We start from the raw sequence: 21,458 nt of genomic DNA, 5'->3' as shown, positions 1-21,458 counted from the left end.
ATTGACTTTTTAAATAAAGTCAATCTCAGGGAGTTTCTTATGAATAGTAGTACTTGGTGGGATAGTTTGAGTAGCATACACCATGTTAAGCATCTCTGTTTATCCTATGATACAAATATATAAACTCTATCACTACTGTATCAACAACTAAACTAAAATGTGCAAAACTTGTTTTTTCCTATAGGAGGCATTCTTCCTGGGTCTTACCATTATCTGCATATTACCAAACCTGCCATTCCAACTCCCTTAGAGGTACAAATGGCCCAGCCTAATTTCGTAAGTATTGCTCCTGAATTTCATTTTACTTTCAAATATAACACTTTGTTTACAGGGGGTTGAAATTCTTTATTCAGAGTCTTTAGTATATTGTACTGGTTCATCAGATAACCACCAGGGTAGCTGGCCCCCAAAATGGTTCCATGATTCTTGCTGCTTAGCATTCATGCCCTTGTGTGGTCTCCTCCCACATGCTATATGGCTGACCTGTGTTGCCAGCAGGATATGGTGGAAATAACTATGTGACTTTCAAGGCTAGGTCATGAAACATATTACAGCTCCAATTTGCACTTTCCTGGATCACTTCCTACTACGCTGTATGGTCACTCAGACAGTCCTTTGGAGAGGCTGATGTGGTAAGGAATTAAAGATTCCTGTACCAGTAATTGACAGTTTGCCAGTCGTGTGGGGGATATAGCTGCCTTAGATATGGATCCTCCAGCCCCAGTCAAGGCTTCAGATGATGCAGCCCCAGCAGACATCTTGACTACAACTTAGGAGATACCTTGAGCCAGAGTTCCCTAGCTAATCTAGGCCTAATTTCTGACGCCCAAACACTGAGGTAATAAGTTTATTGTTGTTTTAAGGCATTATATGTTTTTTAATGGACTGTTTTGTAGAGCAGGTTTAGGTTCACAGCAAAATTGAGAGGAAAGTAGTGAAATTTTCCATGTAATCCCTACCCCCATTTATACATGACCTCTTCCATGATCAGCACCACCCACCATAGTGATACATTTGTTACAGTGGAGGAACTTACATTGGTACCTCGTCGGCACCCAAAGTCCACAGTTTACTTTACAGTTCACTCTTGGTAGTGTATGTTCTATCGGTTTGGGCAAATGTATAATGACATATATCCACCATTATAGTATCATACAGTGTAGGTTCATGGGTCTAAAATTCCTTCCTATATGATCTGCTTATTCATCTGTCCCTCCCCACAACCTCTGGCAACCACTGATCTTTTCACTGTCTCCATAGTTTCCAGAATGTCATATAGTTGGAATCACATCGAATAATTTCAGATTGGCTCCTTTCACTTAGTAATGTGCATTGGTTTCCTTCATGTCTTTTCATGGATTGATAGTGAATTTCTTTTCAGTGCTGATGAATAATTACATTGTCTAGGTGGAACACAAATTTTCCATTCATCTACTGAAGGACAGTTTATTGCTGAGTTTTGAGGTAACCTGTGATGCAATTGATAATTAACCACCTTTGTGGCAAATACATTGCTTAGGATATGGGATGTCCATTCAGACCCCACGGTTCTTCTGCCTTGCTTGAATTGCACCCGAAGTGCCATCCAGGAGGAGCAGAAGCTGTGGGGTGGGATGCCCGCTGGTTCGAGGTAACTGGAAAGGATGCAGTTTGGTTGGTCAGTTGGCAAGATCTTCAGATTAGATACTCTAGCAGATGGTCCCAAACTGGGTTGTCATTTGGGGGTTTCCTTTCAGATATGTCACATTTGCTTTTTTGTCAGTGAGGCAGACACTGTAAGTTGCCTATTTTCTTATCCTGTATATTTTTGAGAGCTAATGGTCTGACCAACTTATTAAAATAAGCATTTTTCCCAGATTTCCTTGAAAATAGTATTAGCCATGTGGCAAGTTTTGGCCAAGGAGATGTAAGTAGAAACTGTTGGAAAATTCCTCAAAGGGAGATGGACTCAAAACGGCACAGGCTATTCACTCTTCTCCTTTCTTCTTCTGGAAATTGGAATCCCAACTCTTCCATGTACTTCCCATGGACTTTGAACAAGTCACCAATTTCTCTGTATTTCTGATATGATTAGGGATCACATATAAAGTAGCAATGCCTTTAAGGAACAAACAGGTAACCAGTCAGTGGCGGATGTTATTGTTGATCATAGCTCCAGATAAATAATGAAACATGGTTCTTGTAGGGGAAGGATAGATGCCATATATTTAAAACTTATTTCCCTTGAACCTCTCCTAGACTCTTTTAGGTATGTCCTATATGTGATCTGATTCCAGATTTTCTTACAAATAAAGAAAGGATCATAAGGAATAGTGTTACTGTGTCTATTGCTGCATAAGAAAACTTGGCAACATGAAACAGCCATTTTATTCTGCTCACAGGTTCTGTGGGTCAGGAATTTGGACAGGACACAGTAGAAATGGCTTGTCTCTGCCTCACAGTGTCTGGGGTCTCAGCTGGTAAGACTAAAAGGATCCATTGTGACTCAATGGTTGGATCTTCTGAAGGCTTGTTGTACACACCTGGGCTGGGCTGACTCTGTCAAAGGGAGCGCTGACCAGAGCATCACACCCAGCCTGTCCTGGTCTCCTGGGGTTCCTCACAGTATGGCAGCCTCAGAGTAGTCAGACTTCTTACATGATGGTTCAGGTCTCTGAGTATAAGTGTCCTAATAGCCAGCTGGAAGCTTTGATGCCTTTTGTGACCCATCCTCAAAAGTGACACAGTGTCACCTCTCCAAACCATCTGTTGGAGCAGTCACAGCCGACTGGGATTCAAGGAGAGAGGACGTAGAGGTCATCTCTCGATGGGAAGAGTGTCAAGACCATACTGCACATAAGTATGTGGGGTGGGGGATATTGTAGTGGCCATCTTTGGAAAATGCAACCTGCCACCGATGATATGGGACATTAGATAAATAGGATGAAGCCATATGTTGTGTTCAAAGGCTGAGCACTCTGGTCATCATAGATAAATAACTGGAGCCGAATATTACTTTCAAAAGCTGGAAAATATTGGACTTGGCTTCAAACAGAACCAGATTCTTCAAGGACACTGTGTAATTTCCTATCTGCACTGTCATTTATTTACGAACCACTGGCTCTCTCTTTGAATGAAGTCAGGGGAGGTTTTTAATAAAAAAAAAAAAAACCCTTAAAAAAGTTGTTTTTTTTTTAGATAATGAGTTTTAATAAGAATGCAACTTAAATAGATTCTTTGGCTGGTGCTATGACAGTATTTGAACAGGACCCCTGACTTTAATTAACTATTTTGCCAGGTGGGCCTCCTTTTTAATTAGTATAGAAGATCTAAACAGATTTTTTCCATTTTATTCTCCAAGAAAAAAAAATGTAGGATGGTTCCATGGCAATCTTTTGGGGTTGGAATTAATTTGATTAAGTAAAATTGTTGCCAAAATGGTCAGGCAGTCACCTAAATATAGCCAATTGATGGAGAATGAAGCCCATTGAACAGTATTTCACTTGAGAAATTGAATTGCTATTCCTACAATAAATGTCACACAGATGAATTTTATCAGACTTTTATAGCACTCACTAATTAGAATATTTAAGTAAGAAGATACTTTAGTAATTCATGAGCTCTCTGAGAGGTAACCTGACAAAAAGAAGAAAGGGGACCCCTACATAATAAACTAATTTACAGATTCCAGTCCACATGCTTTGTTGGCTTATACACCATGGAATAAAGAAATTTGTCACAACAAATTCTGCCTTGGATACCATCAAATTTAAAATTGTGTGTTCACCATGAGAGCTGGGGACTTGATTTCTTGCACACCAAGTCTCATTACTCCTGTGTCTTCCATTTGGCATGAATTTCAGAGCCATTTTCCAACCTTTGTCAAAATCATAAAGGAACTCAAAAGGATAATTGTATTCAGGAAAAAAAGGAAAGGGGGTGGAGAAACTACATCAGAATGAATTTCCCCATCAAAGTGTTAAATTCAAGATCCACATTTCAAAAATAAAAACAGAAAAAAAGATCCACTTTTCCTAACAATATACTTATATACTGAAAATAAAGGAAGCAACTAGACATATCCCACAGTATTGGAAAGTGTATGAAATCATCATTACCTCAAAATCCCTTCTGGGGTGGCAGGGCTGGAAGCTGCCTTAAGTCACCATTTAGTGGAGCGATTTTCTGTGAGGGTAGACAGAAAGAGTCCTGGACTTCACGGGGTTTTCCTGGCTTGTCAGTAACCATGACTAGGAATGACCTAAGAAATTTAGAGAAGTCTGCTTGGCCCTACGAGAGTAATTTGTGTCTAAGAAACCCATCTGTGGGTGACTTATCTTTAATGTCAATGCAAAATATTTCAATGCATTCCACATTCCCAGTACGGCCCCCTGGTTATTCTAACACAGTGCCAAATCTCATTAAAATGGACAAAATTACTGCCATAGTTGAGATTAGCTATTTTAGCACAGCATGGTCATTTTTTTTCTCTACAGTGTGGCTGCTTTCTGCATTCTAAAGCCCTCATAGCTATAATGTGCAAAAGCATACAGAGGCAACCCAAAGATTATAATTCAATCTTTAAATTAAAAAAATAATAAAACCAAAAAAACCCCAAACAGATACCATGACAACAAATCACCGAAAGCAAAGCTGACTATATCACCCTCCTGGAGCAAGCTGACCCTGGAGGGCACCTACTGCTCTGACTCTAGCCAGCACCTGGGCTCCACAAAACCACCTTGTCAGGATACCACGAACTAAGTCTCTGTGGCCCTCTTGTTCAAGTGCTCAGCCTTGGCCTAAGTCTCTGTGGCCCTCTTGTTCAAGTGCTCAGCCTTGGCCTAAGTCTATGTGGCCCTCTTGTTGAAGTGCTCAGCCTTGGCCAAATCAGCACTCCTAAACACAGACTCCTTGTGAGCAGAAGTGAAACCCCTTTGCAAAGTCAAAAATTTTGTTTGTTAAGTAGGCAGATCGCAAGATGTGCTCCTAGATGCCTGGGTTCCCTTCCTTAATCCCTCAGTTTAAAGAAATTTTAAAGAGAATGTGGAGGGGCTGAGACCTTGTGGGATTGTGGACTCTGCCCTTCAGTGAGCCCTTGTGGAAACCTGGTGCTAAATCTATGCCGAGGCTGTTGCCAGTGCCCCCTCTTCTGGACCCCCAGCCGCCCTATCTCCAAGTTGAGGGTGTGGCTCCTTCTCAGAGATTAATTCAACTTTCCATCAAGGTACCCCTACTGAGAAAGAGGCTTCCCACCCCTCCGGTAGAAGAGGGGTGGCTAAGCCTAAAGCTGCTGGTGCCAAACTCAAATGTCCCTTGATGTCTTATATTTATTCTTAGAAACACACATGGTGGGCACATTATTCACTGTCATAGCTCCATTGTGTATTTAATTCAGAAATAGCCTTTCTTATGATGGGCTGCCAGGTAAAGTTGACCCTGTGATGTCACATGCTGCACCCTGGGAAGGTTCATTTCTCAGTCTGAAAAGTCAAGACTTGAGGAAACACGCCTGGTGGAAGAAAGGCTATGGGGGCTCTTTATGGCTAGAGAAGTACTTGTGGCAGGAGCACGAGGGGCGGGGGTGGGGGTGTTGATCAGGTAAGGAGAGGGGAGTCTGCAGCCAGTAGCTCAGGCGTGGCCTTTTCCAGACTTCTTGTGTCCAGAAAAGCCCCACTCTTCCACACCAGACTCCACCCTCCTTCCCTCCGCCCTTCCCTTCTTCCTTCTCCCTTGCTCCACCTGCTTTGTTTCATTTCTCTCTTCACCTGTTCATCAGAAGTCTGGTTCCTTGCCATAACACAGCCATTGTAGTTAAAAATAATTTTTTTATCATGTTAGAAGTGATAGTCATTTTTAAAAAACAGAAACTACAGATAGTCAAATGAGCAGAAAGAGAATCACTAAAAATGACCCAGTCTCTCAACCATGGAAATTGACCACTTGAACAGTGTGTTAAAATGTTGATAGAAAACAAATAGAATGATACTGTGTATGTTTATAAAAATAGAATGATATTGTGCAAATTATAAAATATAACTGTTTTTACTACTACTGCATCAAATGTACTGTGAACATATTTTCCTGATGTGAAATATAGTTTACTAATAATTTTTGTGGGATGTGTTGCATCCCATTGTGTGGATGTACCATTGTTTTGTTAACTGATGCCTTCCACATTGCTCTGGAGGTAGATTTCCTGTCGGTATCCATCTATCTCTTTGAGTAATGGACCATTTAAGGACCATCCCTTAAGATGCCAACCCCAAACACTGTCCAAAGCTGTATCTGCTCTCTCCCAGACCCCTAAATACCCAGTTTCACACACATACGTGGGGTTGGCTCAGGGTTTACCTGACATTTCTCACCCTATGCCTTTTCCATTGGCTGATTCCTCCCTAGGGTTTCACCATGTGATGCCCAAACACCCACCAGTTGTTTCGATTTATTTAAAAATTCAGTTAAACCATGTGTCCTTGTTTAGACAGAATCCCCAGGGGATGTCCAGGACCAAGTAAATGTTTGGAATCTGTGTAGTCTAACTTGCCTTGGATTTCTAAAATGCCATATTGAAGTTCAGAGCAAAAGCTTAAATCTATATGCACTCAGGAAAACTTTATTGAATGTAACTGTGCACTAAGTTCAGATTCTAAGGGCAAAGTAAGGTTCAGCCACCACCAAAAGAACCCATGTTTTTCCACTGAAGGTTCTGTTTGGTTTCCTGAGCTGGCGGGGAGCCTATCTCTGGTTGGTAGGTCAGTAGCCATTAGGGGCTGAAATACAAAAAGTGGTTGTGACATGGGACTTATCGAGTGGCATCTTTCCTTTTCATCTGGGTTCATGAGACAGTTTTAGCCGGCTTCTAGGGGGCATAAAGCCATGAATCCGTACCTTTAGCAACTTACAAACTAACAAGTAGCCTGTAGAACATGTAGGTATACTTCCCATAAACTTGAACCTTCTTCCTGGGAACCTTCTTCCTGACCAAATATCTGAACATCCCCAAAGCCAGCTTGCAAGGATTCACTTTTCACTTGTTTCTTTTACTTACATAAACGTTACAAAACTGAAATTCTTTTTAATCACTTTTGACTAAGAGGTTTTTTTCCAAATCGTGCTGTGATAAAATTTACAAAATAAACAGTCTTAACACACCTCATTGAAGAGAATAACCCAATTCCTTATACTAACTATGCAAGGTATTGAATAGTAGAGATTTGGTTGTAACCCAGCAACTGATTTTGAAATGGAGAACAATGCAATCACAGTTTAAAATATCCTGAGGAACATTTAGTCAGTAAGTCCAAGTATACAGTTTTTGACACAGGGTTAGTTTCTGTTGAGTTTAGTCAATATCTGTTATTTGCAACATGTGATAAGATGTAACCTGTTATATTTAAAAAATTAATAGCTATAATAAAGTTCCCAAAGTCCAGAAACATTTCTAATGCTGTTTTTCTGATTCCCCCCTTGTCTCCCTGCCACCTCCCCCTCCACCACCCCACTCTGACCAGGGTTCAGAAATAGTAACAGGTGATGCAAAAAATGGGACTTACTTCCGAATACATGTTAACAAGTATAGAATGGTGGAGACCATCACGTGCCTTTCTAAAGAGCCTTTCCCTGCTTCCAACTACATCCGCTTGTTTGGTCAACATGAGCAACTTCTCAACAACTTGTGTGCTCGGTATGATGACAAACTGATCCCAGATCTCTACAGGTAAGTTGGGCATTACACTTTGCTAAAGAGAAATGCCAACATTTATAATGTCTTGTGCATGAAGGATGTGGTTTGGAATTCACCAGAAAGCAAAACGGGGACCCACAGAGAAACTAGAGTGGCAGAAATCTTATTCTAACATACCAAAGAATATCTGACCACTAGCATTGTCCGGAGAGCAGAGAGTCACATGGACTCTTGATGTGTCCACACGTGGTCGCCATGGCCATGCGCAGGCCTGGATCTCAGATGCATCCAAGCACAGGCTTCACACCACAGCCAGGCCCAGGTGAGATGATACTCGAGTCCCTTTCAACAATGGGCTGCCAAGAGAAGTCAGAAATCAAAGAGGTAGATTTGGGAGCAGGATATGGAAACACTTGGTCCTGGTGGGAATTCCATAACCACAGACAGGCTCTTTGAGACCCCACCCTTCTTCGTAGCATGTGCTCAGGCAAAGGGGGAGGCTTTTTACTTCTGGACATAGTCTATTGCTTAGAAAGGTTAGGAGAACCTCCTTCTTTACAGAAAACAAGAGCCAGTACCAGATACCGATGTAGAACAAAAGTCACAGAATTTCAGGGTCCTCAATACCCATGGGTGTGACTGCTAGGATCAGAGACAATCTCTCTTTCCTCCTAAAAAATATTTTTAAATGCAGAATACATCATACAAACAAAAAAGTCTATAAAACACATATGTACACTTTAAGGAATAATAGTACTAGAATTCTATGTTCCTCCCACCTTTGTTAATAATTCCTTGCTTCAAGATGTTAAAGGCCCTCTCTCATCACACCTGCTCTGTGTCCTGGGAGGTGACAATTACCCTGAGGCTTGGCTAATCATCTCCTTCTTTCCTGTAAAGCAGGGAACAGCAAACTTTCTCTGTAAAGGGTGACATAGTAAATATTTTCAGCTCTGTGGGCCATACAACCTCATCACAAGTACTCAACTTTGCTGTTGTAGTGTGAAAGCAGCCACCGACAAACGCAAACACATGGATGTGGCCGTGTCCCAGTAAAGCTTCATACCAAAGCAAGTGCCGGGCCAACCCTTGTTTTAAAGGTGTACCACACATATATGACTTCCTAAATAATAAATTAGTCTTGCTTACTTTTTAATCAATTCTGTGGCCAGCTAGAGAAAGTCAACACTCCATGCAGCACCATTTCTGAGGCCCATTCATGTGATGTATGGAGCTGAAGTTCATTTGTTTTCCCTGCTGTATAATACTCCCTCACACAACTTTCCAGTTCATTCATCTGTTTGATATTTACACTGTTCCTAAATTAGTGCCATTAGAAACAATGTTTTGGGCATTTTGGGCACACCTCATGTGTGAGAACTTCTCTTGGGTGTACTGGATGGTGCTGAAATTTTCCCCAAAGTAGTTGTAAACTCCCTCCAGCAGTATATGGAATATCTCTGTAGCCTTGTCAATCTGTGGCACTGTTAGACTTGAAACTGTGGCCTTTGTGGGACACTTGAGGGGCTCAGTCAGGTTAGGTACCCAAATCTTGGTTTCAGTTCAGATCATGATCTCAGGGTCATTGGAATTCTCTCTCCCTCTCTTTCCGTATCCCTTCTGCACTCAATGCTCACATGTGTTCTCTCTCAAAATAAATAAACTTAAAAAAATAAAATGAAATAAAACGGGGCCTTTGTGGGGTGCCTAGGCGGCTCAGTCAGTTAAGCGTCCAACACTTGATCTTGGCTCAAGTAACAATCTCGAGATTGGTGGCATCGAGCCCTGAATTGGGCTCTGTGGTGACTGCATGGAGACTCCTTGGGATTCTCTCTCTCCATCTCTGTCTGCGCCTCCCCTACTTTCACATGCTCATGCTCTCTCTCACACTCTCAAAATAAATAAACTTTAGAATAAAATAAAATAAAATATGGCCTTTGTGATGGTGTGAAAAGGTATCTTCCTGTGGTTTTAATTTCCCTGCCCTATTTGGTAACACGACTCAGTGCCTTTTCATTTGTTCATGGGCCACTCATGATAGTTTCTGGGAAATGCCTGTATGTGATGTTTGTCCATTTTTGTTTTGGTTTGTCTTTTTACTCATCCTCAGGAGTTATTTTATTCTCTGGATACAAATTCAGTTATGTATTTTTAACATTTTGAGGCTTGTCTTTTCACTTTATAGTGTCAATTAACAGAATTAAAATTGTTCTTAATTTTAATGTAATCTCATCTTCTTCAGGGTATTTTGGATATTTTTGTCCCTTTGCTCTTCCAATAGTACTTGTGAGGCTTGATTTGATAGGAAATGTATTGAGCCTTAGATCAATTCGGTGAGAAGTGACATCTTTGATATTAAGCCCATGTGTTATAATATAACATATTATAGGTCTTGATTTATTTAGGTCTCTTTAACATTTTTCAAGAGGACTTAAAAATTTCTCCATGATGGCTTTCTTTTTTTGTTTGATATAATCCAAAGTGGTTTTTTTTGTTTCTGTTGTAAAGAATATTTTCTAATTGATTACTGCTATATAGTGAAGAAATACACTTTATATATGATTTGCTTCTACAAATTTGCTAAACTCCCTTATTTATTTAAATAATGTCTCTATGTATTGTTTTAGATTTTCCACACAGAAAAATTATATTATCTGCAAATAATGAAAGTCTGTTTTTTCCTTTCCAATCTTTGTAACTCTTGTTTCTTTTTCTTATTTTCTACAGTGGGTGAACTTTGCAGTAAAAGGTAGGACAGAAGTAGTGAGGAATGGCACCCTTGCCTCATTCTTAACCTTAAAAGGAATGTGTTCAATATTAAGTGTATGACATTTGCCATATGTATATTTGTGGATGCCCTTTATCCAGATAAGAACGTTTTTTTGGTAGGGGGGCACTTGGGTGGCTCAATGAGTTAAGTGTCTGACTCTTGATCTCAGGGTCAGGTCTTGATCTCAGGGTCATGAGCTCAAGCCCCACTTTGGACTCTGGAGCCAGTAGCCATGGAGCCTACTTTTTAAAAAAAGTTTCTTTTTATTACTGGCTTGCTAAGCATTTATAGCATGCTTGGATTTTTGTTGTTTTTCCTGAAACCTTTTGTGTTTGATAATATCTTCCTATATGCTTCTAAGTATAAATTATATTTTGGTATAATATCAAATTTGGTAAAGTATCAAATTTCTTTATATTTTTTAATGTTTATTTTGAGACAGAGAGAGAGAGAGAAAGGGGCAGAGGGAGAGGGAGAGAGAGAGAGGGAGAGAGATTAGGAGAGAGGGAGAGAGAGAGCACACCAGCAGGGAGGGGCAGAGAGAGAGAATCCCAAATAGGCTTGGTGCTGTTAGCCCAGAGCCTGATGCAGATCTCAATCTCATGAACCATGAGATCATGACCTGAGCTGAAATCAGGAGTCCGATACCCAGCCAACTGAGCCACCCAGGTTCCCCTAAGTTATCAAATTTCTTGATCATACACTTTCCCTCAAACCTGTGTAGACGTGACTCCAATATTTATTTAAAATAAAGAAAAACACAAAATTTAGAAAATGAACACATTTGTTCCTTAGCTTGTGCATAGGATTTTATTATTGCTTTAATTTTACCCAAAATATTTGAATTAGTGGGCAATCAGTTGATTATTAAAGAACATTTTTACTTGTTGGGGATCAATATGTTAAAGGTCTTTTCTGAAAAGAAAATGTTTTCATGTTCGGCTGAATTCAAAAGCCCTGGCTGATTTGTTTTTCCCTGAGAAGGTGGTGTTGGAACAGAAAGACTTTGTAAGCTTGGGACCACTAGTTGGGGCACAGCTGTTAACTGATGATAGTAATAATTTTAAAAGTTAATTTGATTTGCAAAGAGTGAGCATTTGGGATGGCAAAATGAGACAACACTAGAACGTGCCATTTTGACATGTGCCAGCTGACGTCTGTAAGAAAGAAGCAAGGTAGATGGGAGGATGGTGGTGGATCATCGGCGGTCACTAAGCGCGTGCGAACGGGATGTATCACGGGCATCGCCGCGCCTCGTCAGTCACTCCCATATGTGTGTTAGCATGTAGTGCAGCTGCGGCCACATTCTTTTCAAGTGCCATGAAACGCTGCCAGGCCCCACTGCTAATTCTTGGCCCACCGCTGCCTGCCCTGCCTGTTGTCAGACAGACTGGCAAGGCTCTTCGCAAGCAGGCAGGGCAAATGGTTTAGCTTATTTTGGCCGCAGCATGATTACCAATTGTTTCCCTGACCTCAGCAGCACCGGCAGTATCTCTTCTTCCAATCCAGGCCAGTTTCCATCTACCGCATCTGGGGATACCATCCTCCATGCCGGGGGCAGGGGGGGCAGGGTGCTGACCATCAACTAACCACTTCATCCTCTGCAAGACAGACATGATGCCAAGATCAGGTTCCTCCTTGGGTTCAAGGAAACCCTCAGGATCCTTTCTCTTCACTTCCCCCTACCTATTCTCGCCCCCATCAAGGGCCAAGACAGACCGGGCACTGGCGTTGCCAGCAGGAATGGTGGCAGCCACAGGGCCAGATTGCTATAACAGTCGAAGCCTCACAGGCAGTGACTCTGGCTGCCCATGGAGGGGCTTGCTTGGAGCTACTTGGGGACACGTGGTGGTGGCTGAGCAGTCAGCCACCATGATACACTGCCAGAGGACGGCAGTGCAGCTGCGGGTCTGGGGCCCAGGATGGCTTGAATTCCACCTATATTTTATTCTTTGTTTTCAGCTTGGAGTGCCAGTACAAACCATTAACAATGAAAAGAACAAACCCACCAAACGCACCACCAGTGACTCTGTGTGTGTACGTGAGTGTGCCTGTGTGCATGCATGCGTGTGTGTGTGTGTGTGTGTGTGTGTGTGTGTGTAAGACATATAAATTCATCAGTGGCTTGGTTTACTACTTTGGAAAAAGAGTGGAGCTCATTTCAGCATTTAAAGTCATTTAACAAATGTGTGACTAGAATGCACTCTTCCCCTTAGAAGCACTTGTGTCCTGCAGCGTCGCATGTGCAAGCATACATATGCCTATCACAAACCTGGCAGTCCCCTGCCTGCTGAGTCTTGTGGCGGTGTTTAGGATGAGCAGCCCCTTCCACCCTGCTGATACTGTTCCTTCCTCGAGACTCAGCGGGGAGAAGCTTTGGAGAGGGTGGTGAGCAGTCGCAAAATAGGGACCCGGGATGGAGGGGAAAGCCAGGCCAAGGCTGCTTCCCGAGAAGTCTCTGCCGTAGGGCTCTAACCAGGCGTGTCTCGTGCCTTCTTTCTTAACGCTGCCTCAACTTCATTTACCCCACTTCTGAATGGCCCTGCAAAAACAGGGCCTTGCCTACCAAATCCCTCCCCCAGCGTTAATTAACAGCCTGTAGCATCGTTTTTCCTCACGTCGTGAAGAGGCCTTGCCCTAGCTTCTTTGTGTGAGCCCATCAGACGCTCGCAAACCTTGATTAAATCACCTCTTTTCACATCTTAACATGCTCAGCTCTCAAAGACTGCCCTCACATGGCCCTCTCCTCCAGTGAGCACCGCTGCCCACCACACTTCCCGGAACACTCGAATGGCCTATTTTTAGCGGGTAAGTGCCGCTGTGCACAATATTCTAAATGGGATTTGAGCAAGCCCTTTAAAAGGCTGCCATTACCTTTTGAACTATGAAGCTCCAGAACTTACTTCCTCAGGAAAGCTGCCTCGTGCAGTCTCTGTCTCTGGAGCTGTGTGGCAGGACACTGCCAACATGCATTGTCTCCGGATTCACTTATTAGACTCCAATTAGAGTTACTTAATCCTGTCCAGTAGAAAGTCACACACAATTCTAGGTGCCCAATTTCCCAGGTTTATCAAAATTCCCTAAAATATGATGACTGCCCACTTCAGTTTGTTAATTTTTTTTTCTTTCTATGTACCTAAAAATTGCTGGATAACGGTTCTTCCAAAATGCAAACTTCCCTGTTGGCCACTTACCAAGTCAGCCACCTGCCTTTGTGTAGAGTGCTTAAAGGGTTTCTGCTTGTCTGCTTCATTTCAGCGAGTAGCAGTTCCATTTGATAGCCTTATAAATATGATTCTTTTTTCAGATTATTTGCTGAAATCAAAGTCCATTCTCTTCATTTTGCTTCATGTAATTAGTCTTTTTCTCCACCCGCTTAAAGGTGATTTCAAACAGGCATGCTCACACGCTCTGTCCAGGGCTCCTCATCAGTCGTGCCCTGCCCCCCTTACTCTAACAGGCAGCTTCCTGCCCAGTGCTGTTTCTCATATGATCATATAGCTTATGAAGTGGAACCCACATTTTTGAATATCCCTTGTTACTGAGACAGTCAGTCTTAGATTTGGAAGTATAGGCAATGAGGAGACCAAATTCCATGTGGCACAGTATATGTCCATTTTCATTTGTAATATTGCTCTGAATAAAGACCAGGTTTTTTTTCTAGTATATACCACTTCCTTCCTTCCCACTGTGACATTTGTGTAGAACTAACCCTTCCTGGGATGAAATTGGTTTGAACCATCCTAAAGTAGCCAGCACATGTCCCTTCACATAAGCATGCCAAAAATAATAATTACACTCATTTACACATGCAAGAATGAATGTTAAAAATCGGGGCGCCTGGGTGGCTCAGTCAGTTAAGTGTCCGACTTCAACTCAGGTCATGATCTCGCAGTTCATGGGTCCGAGCCCCGTGTCAAGCTCTGTGCTGACAGCTCAGAGCCTGGAGCCTGCTTCGGATTCTGTATTGCCCTCTCTCTCTGAGCCTCCCCTGCTCGCGCTCTCTCTCTCTCTCAAAAAAAAAAAAAAAAAAAAGAAGAAAAAGATTAAAAAAGAACAACGAATGAATGTTAAAAAAAATGAACATCATAGAGCTTTGTGTAAAGTTTGTAGCTTTTTTTTTTAAAGCACAACTGGCATACAATACCCTGTTAGTTTCAGGGGTACATCATAGTGATTCTATATTTCTGCACGTTATGAAGTCACCCCCACAGTAAGTCTAATTACTGGCTGTCACCGTACAAAGTTACTACAGTATTATTGACTATATTCTCCATGTTATATATCACATACCCATGACTTCCAGTGTGTGTGTGTGTGTGTGTGTGTGTGTGTGTGTATAACGCATATTTATCCATTCATCTATGGATGGGCATGGGCTGCTTCTATATGCTGCAGTAAATGTAAGGGTGTATATATCTCTTCAACTTAGGGTTTTTGTTTTCTTTGGGTAAATACCCAATAGTGGAAATGCTGGATCATATGATAATTCTATTTTCAATTTCTTGAAGAACCTCTATACAGTTTTCCACAGTGGCCACACCAGCTTGCATTCCCAACAGTACCTAACAAACCTGAGGGTTTCTTTTTCTCCACATCCTTTCCAACACTTTGTTATTATTTGACTTTTTAAAACCTGTTTATTTATTTATTTATTTTGAGAGAGAGAGACAGTGGAAGAGGGAGAGAGAGAGAATCCCAAGGAGGCTCTGTGCCATTGTGTGGCTCAGTCGTACAAAACATGAGATCATGACCGGAGCCAAAATCAAAAGTAGGACACCCAACCAACTGAGCCATCCAGGTGACCCTATTTCTTGACTTTTTTATTGCAGTCATTCTGACAGGTATGAAGTGGTATATCCTTGTGGTTTTGATTTGCATTTCCCTGATGATGAGGGATAATAAGTATGTTTTCTTGTCTGATGGCCATCAGTAAGTCTTCTTTGTAAAAATGTCTGTTCATGTCCTCTGCCCATTTTTTAATTGGAATTTTTTGGTATTGAGTTATAAATTCTTTATATATTTTGGATATTAATCCCTTGTCAAATATATCATTTGCAAATATCTTCCCCCATTCAGTAGGTTACCTTTTTATTTTGGTGATGTTTATTTTTTGATGGTTTTCTTCACTGTGCAAAAGTTTTTATTTTGTTATAGTCCCAAAAGTTTAATTTTGCTTTTGTTTCCCTTGGCAAAGGAGACATATCTGGAAAAATATTTCTACAGCTGATGTCAAATAGATTACTGTGTATGTTTTCTTCTAGGAATTTTATGGTGTCAGGTCTTAAGTTTAGGTCTTTAATCCATCTTGAATTCATTTTTGTGTATGGTGTAAGAAAGTGGTCTAGTTTCATTGTTTCGCATGTAGCTGTCCAGTTTCCCTACGTCATTTGTTTGTCTTTTTCCCATTGTGTATTCTTGCCTCCACTGTCATAGATTAACTGACCACAAAAGGAAGGATTTATTTCTGGGCTCTCTATTCTGTTTATTGGTCTGTGTGTCTAGTTTTATGCAGTACCATACCATTTTGATTACTACAGCTTTGTAGTATATCTTGAAATTTGGGATTATGATGCCTTCAGTTTTCTTCTTTTTCAAGATTGCTTTGGCTATTTGGGATCTTTTGCGGTTCCATACAAATTTTAGGATTCTTCTAGTTCTGTAAAAATATGTTGTTGGTGTTTTGATAGGGATTGCATCGCAGATTGTTTTGGGTAGTATGAACATTTTAACAATATTTGTTCCATTCGTGAGCATGGAATATCTTTCCATTTGTTTGTGTCCTCTTCAGTACCTTTCATCAGCATTTTCAGAGCACAGGTCTTTCACCTCCTTGGTTAAGTTTATTCCTAGGTATTTTATTATTTTGGGTGCAATTATAAATGGAATTGTTTTCTTAATTTCTCTTACTGTTATTCCATATTGGTGTATAGAAATGCAACAGATTTCCATACATTAATTTTTTTATCCTGTGGCTTTACTGAATTCATTTATCAGTTCTAGTAGTTTTTTTGGTGTAGTCTTTAAGGTTTTCTCTACAGAGTGTCTTGTCATCTATAAATAATGAAAGTTTTATTTTTTCCTTACCAATTTGGATACTTTTTATTCCTTTTTCTTATCTGATTGCTGTGGCTAGAGCTTCCACTACTGTGTTGAATAAAGTGATGGGAGTGGACATCTTTGTCTTGTTCTGACCTTAGGGGAGAAACTCCTAGTTTTTCACGGGAAGGTATAAATTATTATTTCTAGTGTCCTGGTCTCATTCATGTTAGTTAGAATCTTTGCCTTGAGGGTACTGCCTGTGAATGAATGAAAGAGAAGTGAGTACCTCTTCTCACGGCCAAGTATTTTTTAATGTTAAAGGCTTTTATTCATGAGACTTTAAAGCCAGCAAACTCAGTACACATTAACATCAATCTAGCATATGAGATGAGAGATAGGAGCTCTTATCTATTAACTGGTCACTCTCCCAAATCTCTCTACCCCCCTTATTCAATGTGAACTCCCATAGTCCTGTAGCACGCCTTCCAAGTGGCCATTATTACCTCATAAAACAGAAGAACTTGATAGTCTCCCTACTATAAAAGAAAACCAGTGCTCTCATTCTCTGAAAGGGAATGTGTATGTTTAAATCACACATTAATATGTGCAGAGACAGTTTCAGAGCAGGGATGACCCTGCATCCCAAAAGACTGATGCATGTGAACCGTACATGAATAAAGCAGAGCAAAGTGTAAGACATAACATGCACATGTCTGTTAGACCACATCCACAATATTACTTAAAAATGCAAACTTTTGGGGCACCTGGGTGGGTCAGTCAGTTAAGCGGCTGACTTTGGCTCAGGTCATAATCTTATGGTTCATGAGTTCGAGCCCCATGTTGGACTCTGTGCCAACAGCTCAAAGTCTGGAGCCTGCTTTAGATTCTGTGTCTCCTTCTCTTTCTGCCCCTCCCCTGCTCGCACTCTCTCTCTCTCTCTCCAAACTGAATAAACGCTTTAAAAAATAAAAAAATTTAGACATTTCACCAGGCTTTATAAAAACAAGGAAATCTCTTGTGGAAAGACCACCACAGCCAGGTTATCTGTAGCCCCCTCTCCATAACCACTCTCCTGCCGTCATCTTTGTCATGCTATGCCTGTGTAGTCTTGGTATATATTCTAAGAGAATTTAGCTCAAAATTTTGACAGTGCTTAAAAGTGAATTGTTACTCCTCTCTCCTTAGAGTGCAAAGGACACTAGGCTAGGACAGAGGGTTCGGTTCTTGCATTGATGTTTATTAGTTTTGTGAACTTGAGCAAACCATCTTACCTCACCGAGCATCAATTTCCTCATCTATGAACCAGAGATATAATTTATGATAAATTTTCCCACATCACAAGGTAAAAGTAGATGGTGATATGAACGTATTTTAAAATGTAAAGTATGATGAAAGTGCAAAGTGCTGTAATTTAATTCAAGTGCTCATGCTTGCTACAAGTCCATATTAGCCTTTATGGAAAGAAAGATACTTTCAGCTTTTTATGCAATATTCCTTGTCCCTTAAAATTAATGTAAATCTAGGAGAATTTAGTGTTTCTTTTAAAAATTCAAGTTAACAAATGTTTTTTAAATTGAATTAATGTATTCATTTGCGATATTTTGTTTTTAAATTTATGTATTTGGGGGTACCTATGAGATTTCATATTCTTTTTTCAGAGTCCTACTCTGAGGAAAAAAATGTCTCAGGGAGAGGTCATTATCTAGGATTAAATAAGTGTGAAATTAGGTGCTTTCAATCAGAAATGTATGAAGACTGGACTCAATAGCGTACCTCCCAGGGTACTTTATAGCAAAGGAATGGATCCAATGTTTCTATAGAAGCAATACTTAAAGACATTTCATTTTGAACCACTTGCACCAAAAGCAACCAGATAGATTCAGAATGTCATTTAAAATTGAAGCTATGAACTGTTTGAACTACAAAGAAGCTCTAGAATCTAATATCATATAGTTTTAAAAATTGCTTTGGAAAATTGTTCCACACATTGTCAAGAGTCACAGACACCTTAGACATGCACTGTCCAAAAGGATAGACAATTGCCAGATGTGACTACTTAAACTTTATGGATAAAAAGACTAAATAAAATTCAAAGTTCAGTACTGCAGTCATGCTTGCCATATTTCACCTGTGGCTAGTGGCTACCACACTGTACAGCACAGAATACATGATTTCTATCATTGCAAAAAGTCCTGTTGGATAGGGATATTGCAGACCAGTCACATTCATGGAATTTGTAATTGGCAGTGTTGGGCCTGTTTATGGAAATCTATTCCTAAAATGGTAATCACCAACCCCATTGGTTGTGAGCCTCTGACATACAGATATGGTACTAACAATGGGTGGTCAGTGAAGGGCCAGTGAGTAGAAGGAGGAAGTGATTTCTGTCTATACCAGCTTCTGTGGGGTCAACTGGGAAGAAGACTTCCAAAGGCAAACAGATGAGGAGAGAGGGCAGCATGAGAGAAGGGATAAAGCAGGCAAACTCTCTGGGGTATTTGGTCACAGTGTAGGCAAAGCAAGGGACACGGCATATGCCCTTCCAACCCAATTATGCTTGTGGACAGCCCACCCGGCCAAACCCCAGCTGGCCTACCATCTCCTCACTAGTTATGCTTGGCAATCTCAATTACTAACATCCTATCGTATTATCAGATTGCAGATCTTGGTTTGGGGTTCAGGAGATCTGATTGGTATGTTCAGAACTGACTTCTGTCCCTCTGAGCATCTTTGTAATGCCACTTTACTTTTCAAAATTTTGCTGCAGGAGTAAAGTTCTTCATAGATTTTCTTCCTCCTTATCTGTCAGTATGTGGGCTGAAGGTTATTATTTATGAGTACAAAATAATAGCTAATAAGCCAATGGTTATCTACAAGGCTACTAAATTGCTTTAGTAAGATACCTCTTTACTAAGCTCCAGGAAGCAACTGGGTTCTTCTATTGTTATTGGAATTGTTAAAATAAATACATTTCAGGAATAATGTTTTCACTCTACTGAACCATGAGAAGAAACTGGCCAGTCTTCCTGAATTTTTTATGGCAAACTAACAATTGCAAAAAATGCTTTGAAGCCAAGTGGCCGGCATGGAGCCATCACACATGAAACATTCTCATTCCTTCCCTCCTAAGCCTGGATCTTTTTATGTTTCTTCTTAAGGATTATTTTGTACGTATTTGTTTACTTTTTAGTATTTTCCATTACAAAACTGACACATGCTTACCATAGAAAGTTAAGAGGGCTGCCTGAGTCGCTCATTTGTTACTCTTGACTTCTCTTCAGATCATGGTCCCACAGTTTGTGAGCTCAAGTCCTGTATTGGGCTCTGAACTGACAGTGCAGAACTTGCTTGAGATTCTGTTTCTCCCTCTCTCTCTCTCTCTCTCTCTCTCTGCCCCTCCCCTACTCATATGCTCTCTCTCCCAAAATAAATAAATAAACTTAAAATAAAAATTAATAAGTTAAGAAAATAAAATTTAGAAAAATATCTTAGAAGCTAAATAGAATACAAAACCCATACCTAATCCCACTGCCTAGAGCATGTTTCAGATGATGATGCTATTTGAGATGAGAAGAGCTGCAGGATCACTACCATTTGCTCCTAGAATGAAGACACGCACCACCTCACGGACACTGCAACTTGCCTCTCTTGGAACCAAGGTGCTTCGAAAGACCTTAACTGCAGACCAGGACACTCGCCTCAGAAATGAGAAACCCACAGTGGCAGGGCTTGCCATGGGTCACAACCAAAACACTGGCATCAATAACACTGGAACTACAGTCCCTTGGCTCTCGAATTCCCTTTATACAGGGATCAGAAGAATATGTTTTCCATTGTGCAGTGACATCCTTTAGAGAGAGTGCTTGCATGGAACACGAGGATAATTTTTCTTCTCTGACAAAATAGTGCAGGAGATGCCTGAGGTAATTCATGTGTATAGGAAGAAAATATTAGAACCTCTATTCATGCTTTGTTTTGTTTTTTAATAGAGAGGAATTATACTTTATTAGTATTTGAAGCACAGATACCGACTGGCATCCTCTTGGGCCATGTGAAAGACGGATGTGTGCCCTACACGGACCCAACACAGCCAGAGCTGCAGGGAGATGTCAAGCATAGAGGGATTAATCAACGTTATTAGTTAACTTTGGAATGGATTGTAGCTTTTGTGTATCTGGTTCTGTGGATTTACAGATACTATATGGTTTTAACTAAACCAGCCTCCACAAAATGGACAAGATCATTTACAAGAACTCCTCCAAAGAAACTACAAGCTGAAAATCCTGGTAAAGCATGCATGACTAAACCAAGAAATGGCAGAGCCAAATGTCTCCTACTCCTCAGACAGGCACCTTGTCAGCCTCATTATGAGTACATACAATGATTAATCTATCAGAGTTCAGTTGCAGGCAACAGAATTCTCTCTGGCTAGTTCAGACAAGAAGCAAGGCACTGCTAGTTGTGGGTAGTATATAAAAATTCCTTAAATGGGCTGGAGAAAGCTTTAGTCTGACTTCCAGGAAAGTTTTAGAAAATGGCTTTGCATACCTGACCGACCTCTGCCACAGTGAGGACCAGCTCTGTGACCACACCTTGTCTGCCACAGCCCACACCAGCAAAATGGGTACCCTAAGTCCTGCCTTTTCCTTGCCTATATGGTTCTGCTTACAGCTAATGTGAAACAATACCATAACTGGGCTTGTCAGGAAAACCAAGGGAAATAGTAGAAGCAGGGTCTCTACCTCCCAGCGTTCATATCCACCCTCAAGTTTTGCATGATGTTTCTCTTTGGAGGAAGCTTGATCCCACATAGAACCCAGAATCTAGACCCAGTCCCATGCAGAACCCACATTTCCACTGTGTGGGAAACATAGTCTTTCACTTTTCTGCGTGTGATATTTTAGTTAAGTCATGTCCAGAAGGGTCTGAAATGCAGCTGACTGAGCTAGTCTGCAATATCTCCAATAATTAGCTAATCAA

At 40.8% G+C, this 21,458-nt stretch overlaps 1 protein-coding gene across 2 annotated transcripts in view; it reads left to right on the top strand.

Annotated features, from left to right (window-relative positions):
- The window catches only part of CFAP61 (cilia and flagella associated protein 61), a 278,328-nt gene that overhangs the window by 210,694 nt on the left and 46,176 nt on the right, over positions 1-21,458 (top strand). Inside the window, exons 24-25 of one of the 2 annotated variants that reach the window (XM_029918146.1) lie at positions 185-276; positions 7,494-7,699. The exons of the other annotated variant lie outside the window; for it this stretch is intronic. Of the exons in view, the coding sequence (XP_029774006.1) occupies positions 185-276; positions 7,494-7,699 (298 nt within the window). The remainder of the gene's footprint in view (positions 1-184; positions 277-7,493; positions 7,700-21,458) is intronic. 2 annotated transcript variants of the gene reach the window in all.

This window comes from Suricata suricatta, chromosome 12 (genome assembly GCF_006229205.1).
Source record: "Suricata suricatta isolate VVHF042 chromosome 12, meerkat_22Aug2017_6uvM2_HiC, whole genome shotgun sequence".
Taxonomy (NCBI): domain Eukaryota; kingdom Metazoa; phylum Chordata; class Mammalia; order Carnivora; family Herpestidae; genus Suricata; species Suricata suricatta.
This window is presented reverse-complemented; position numbering and strand designations above follow the sequence as displayed.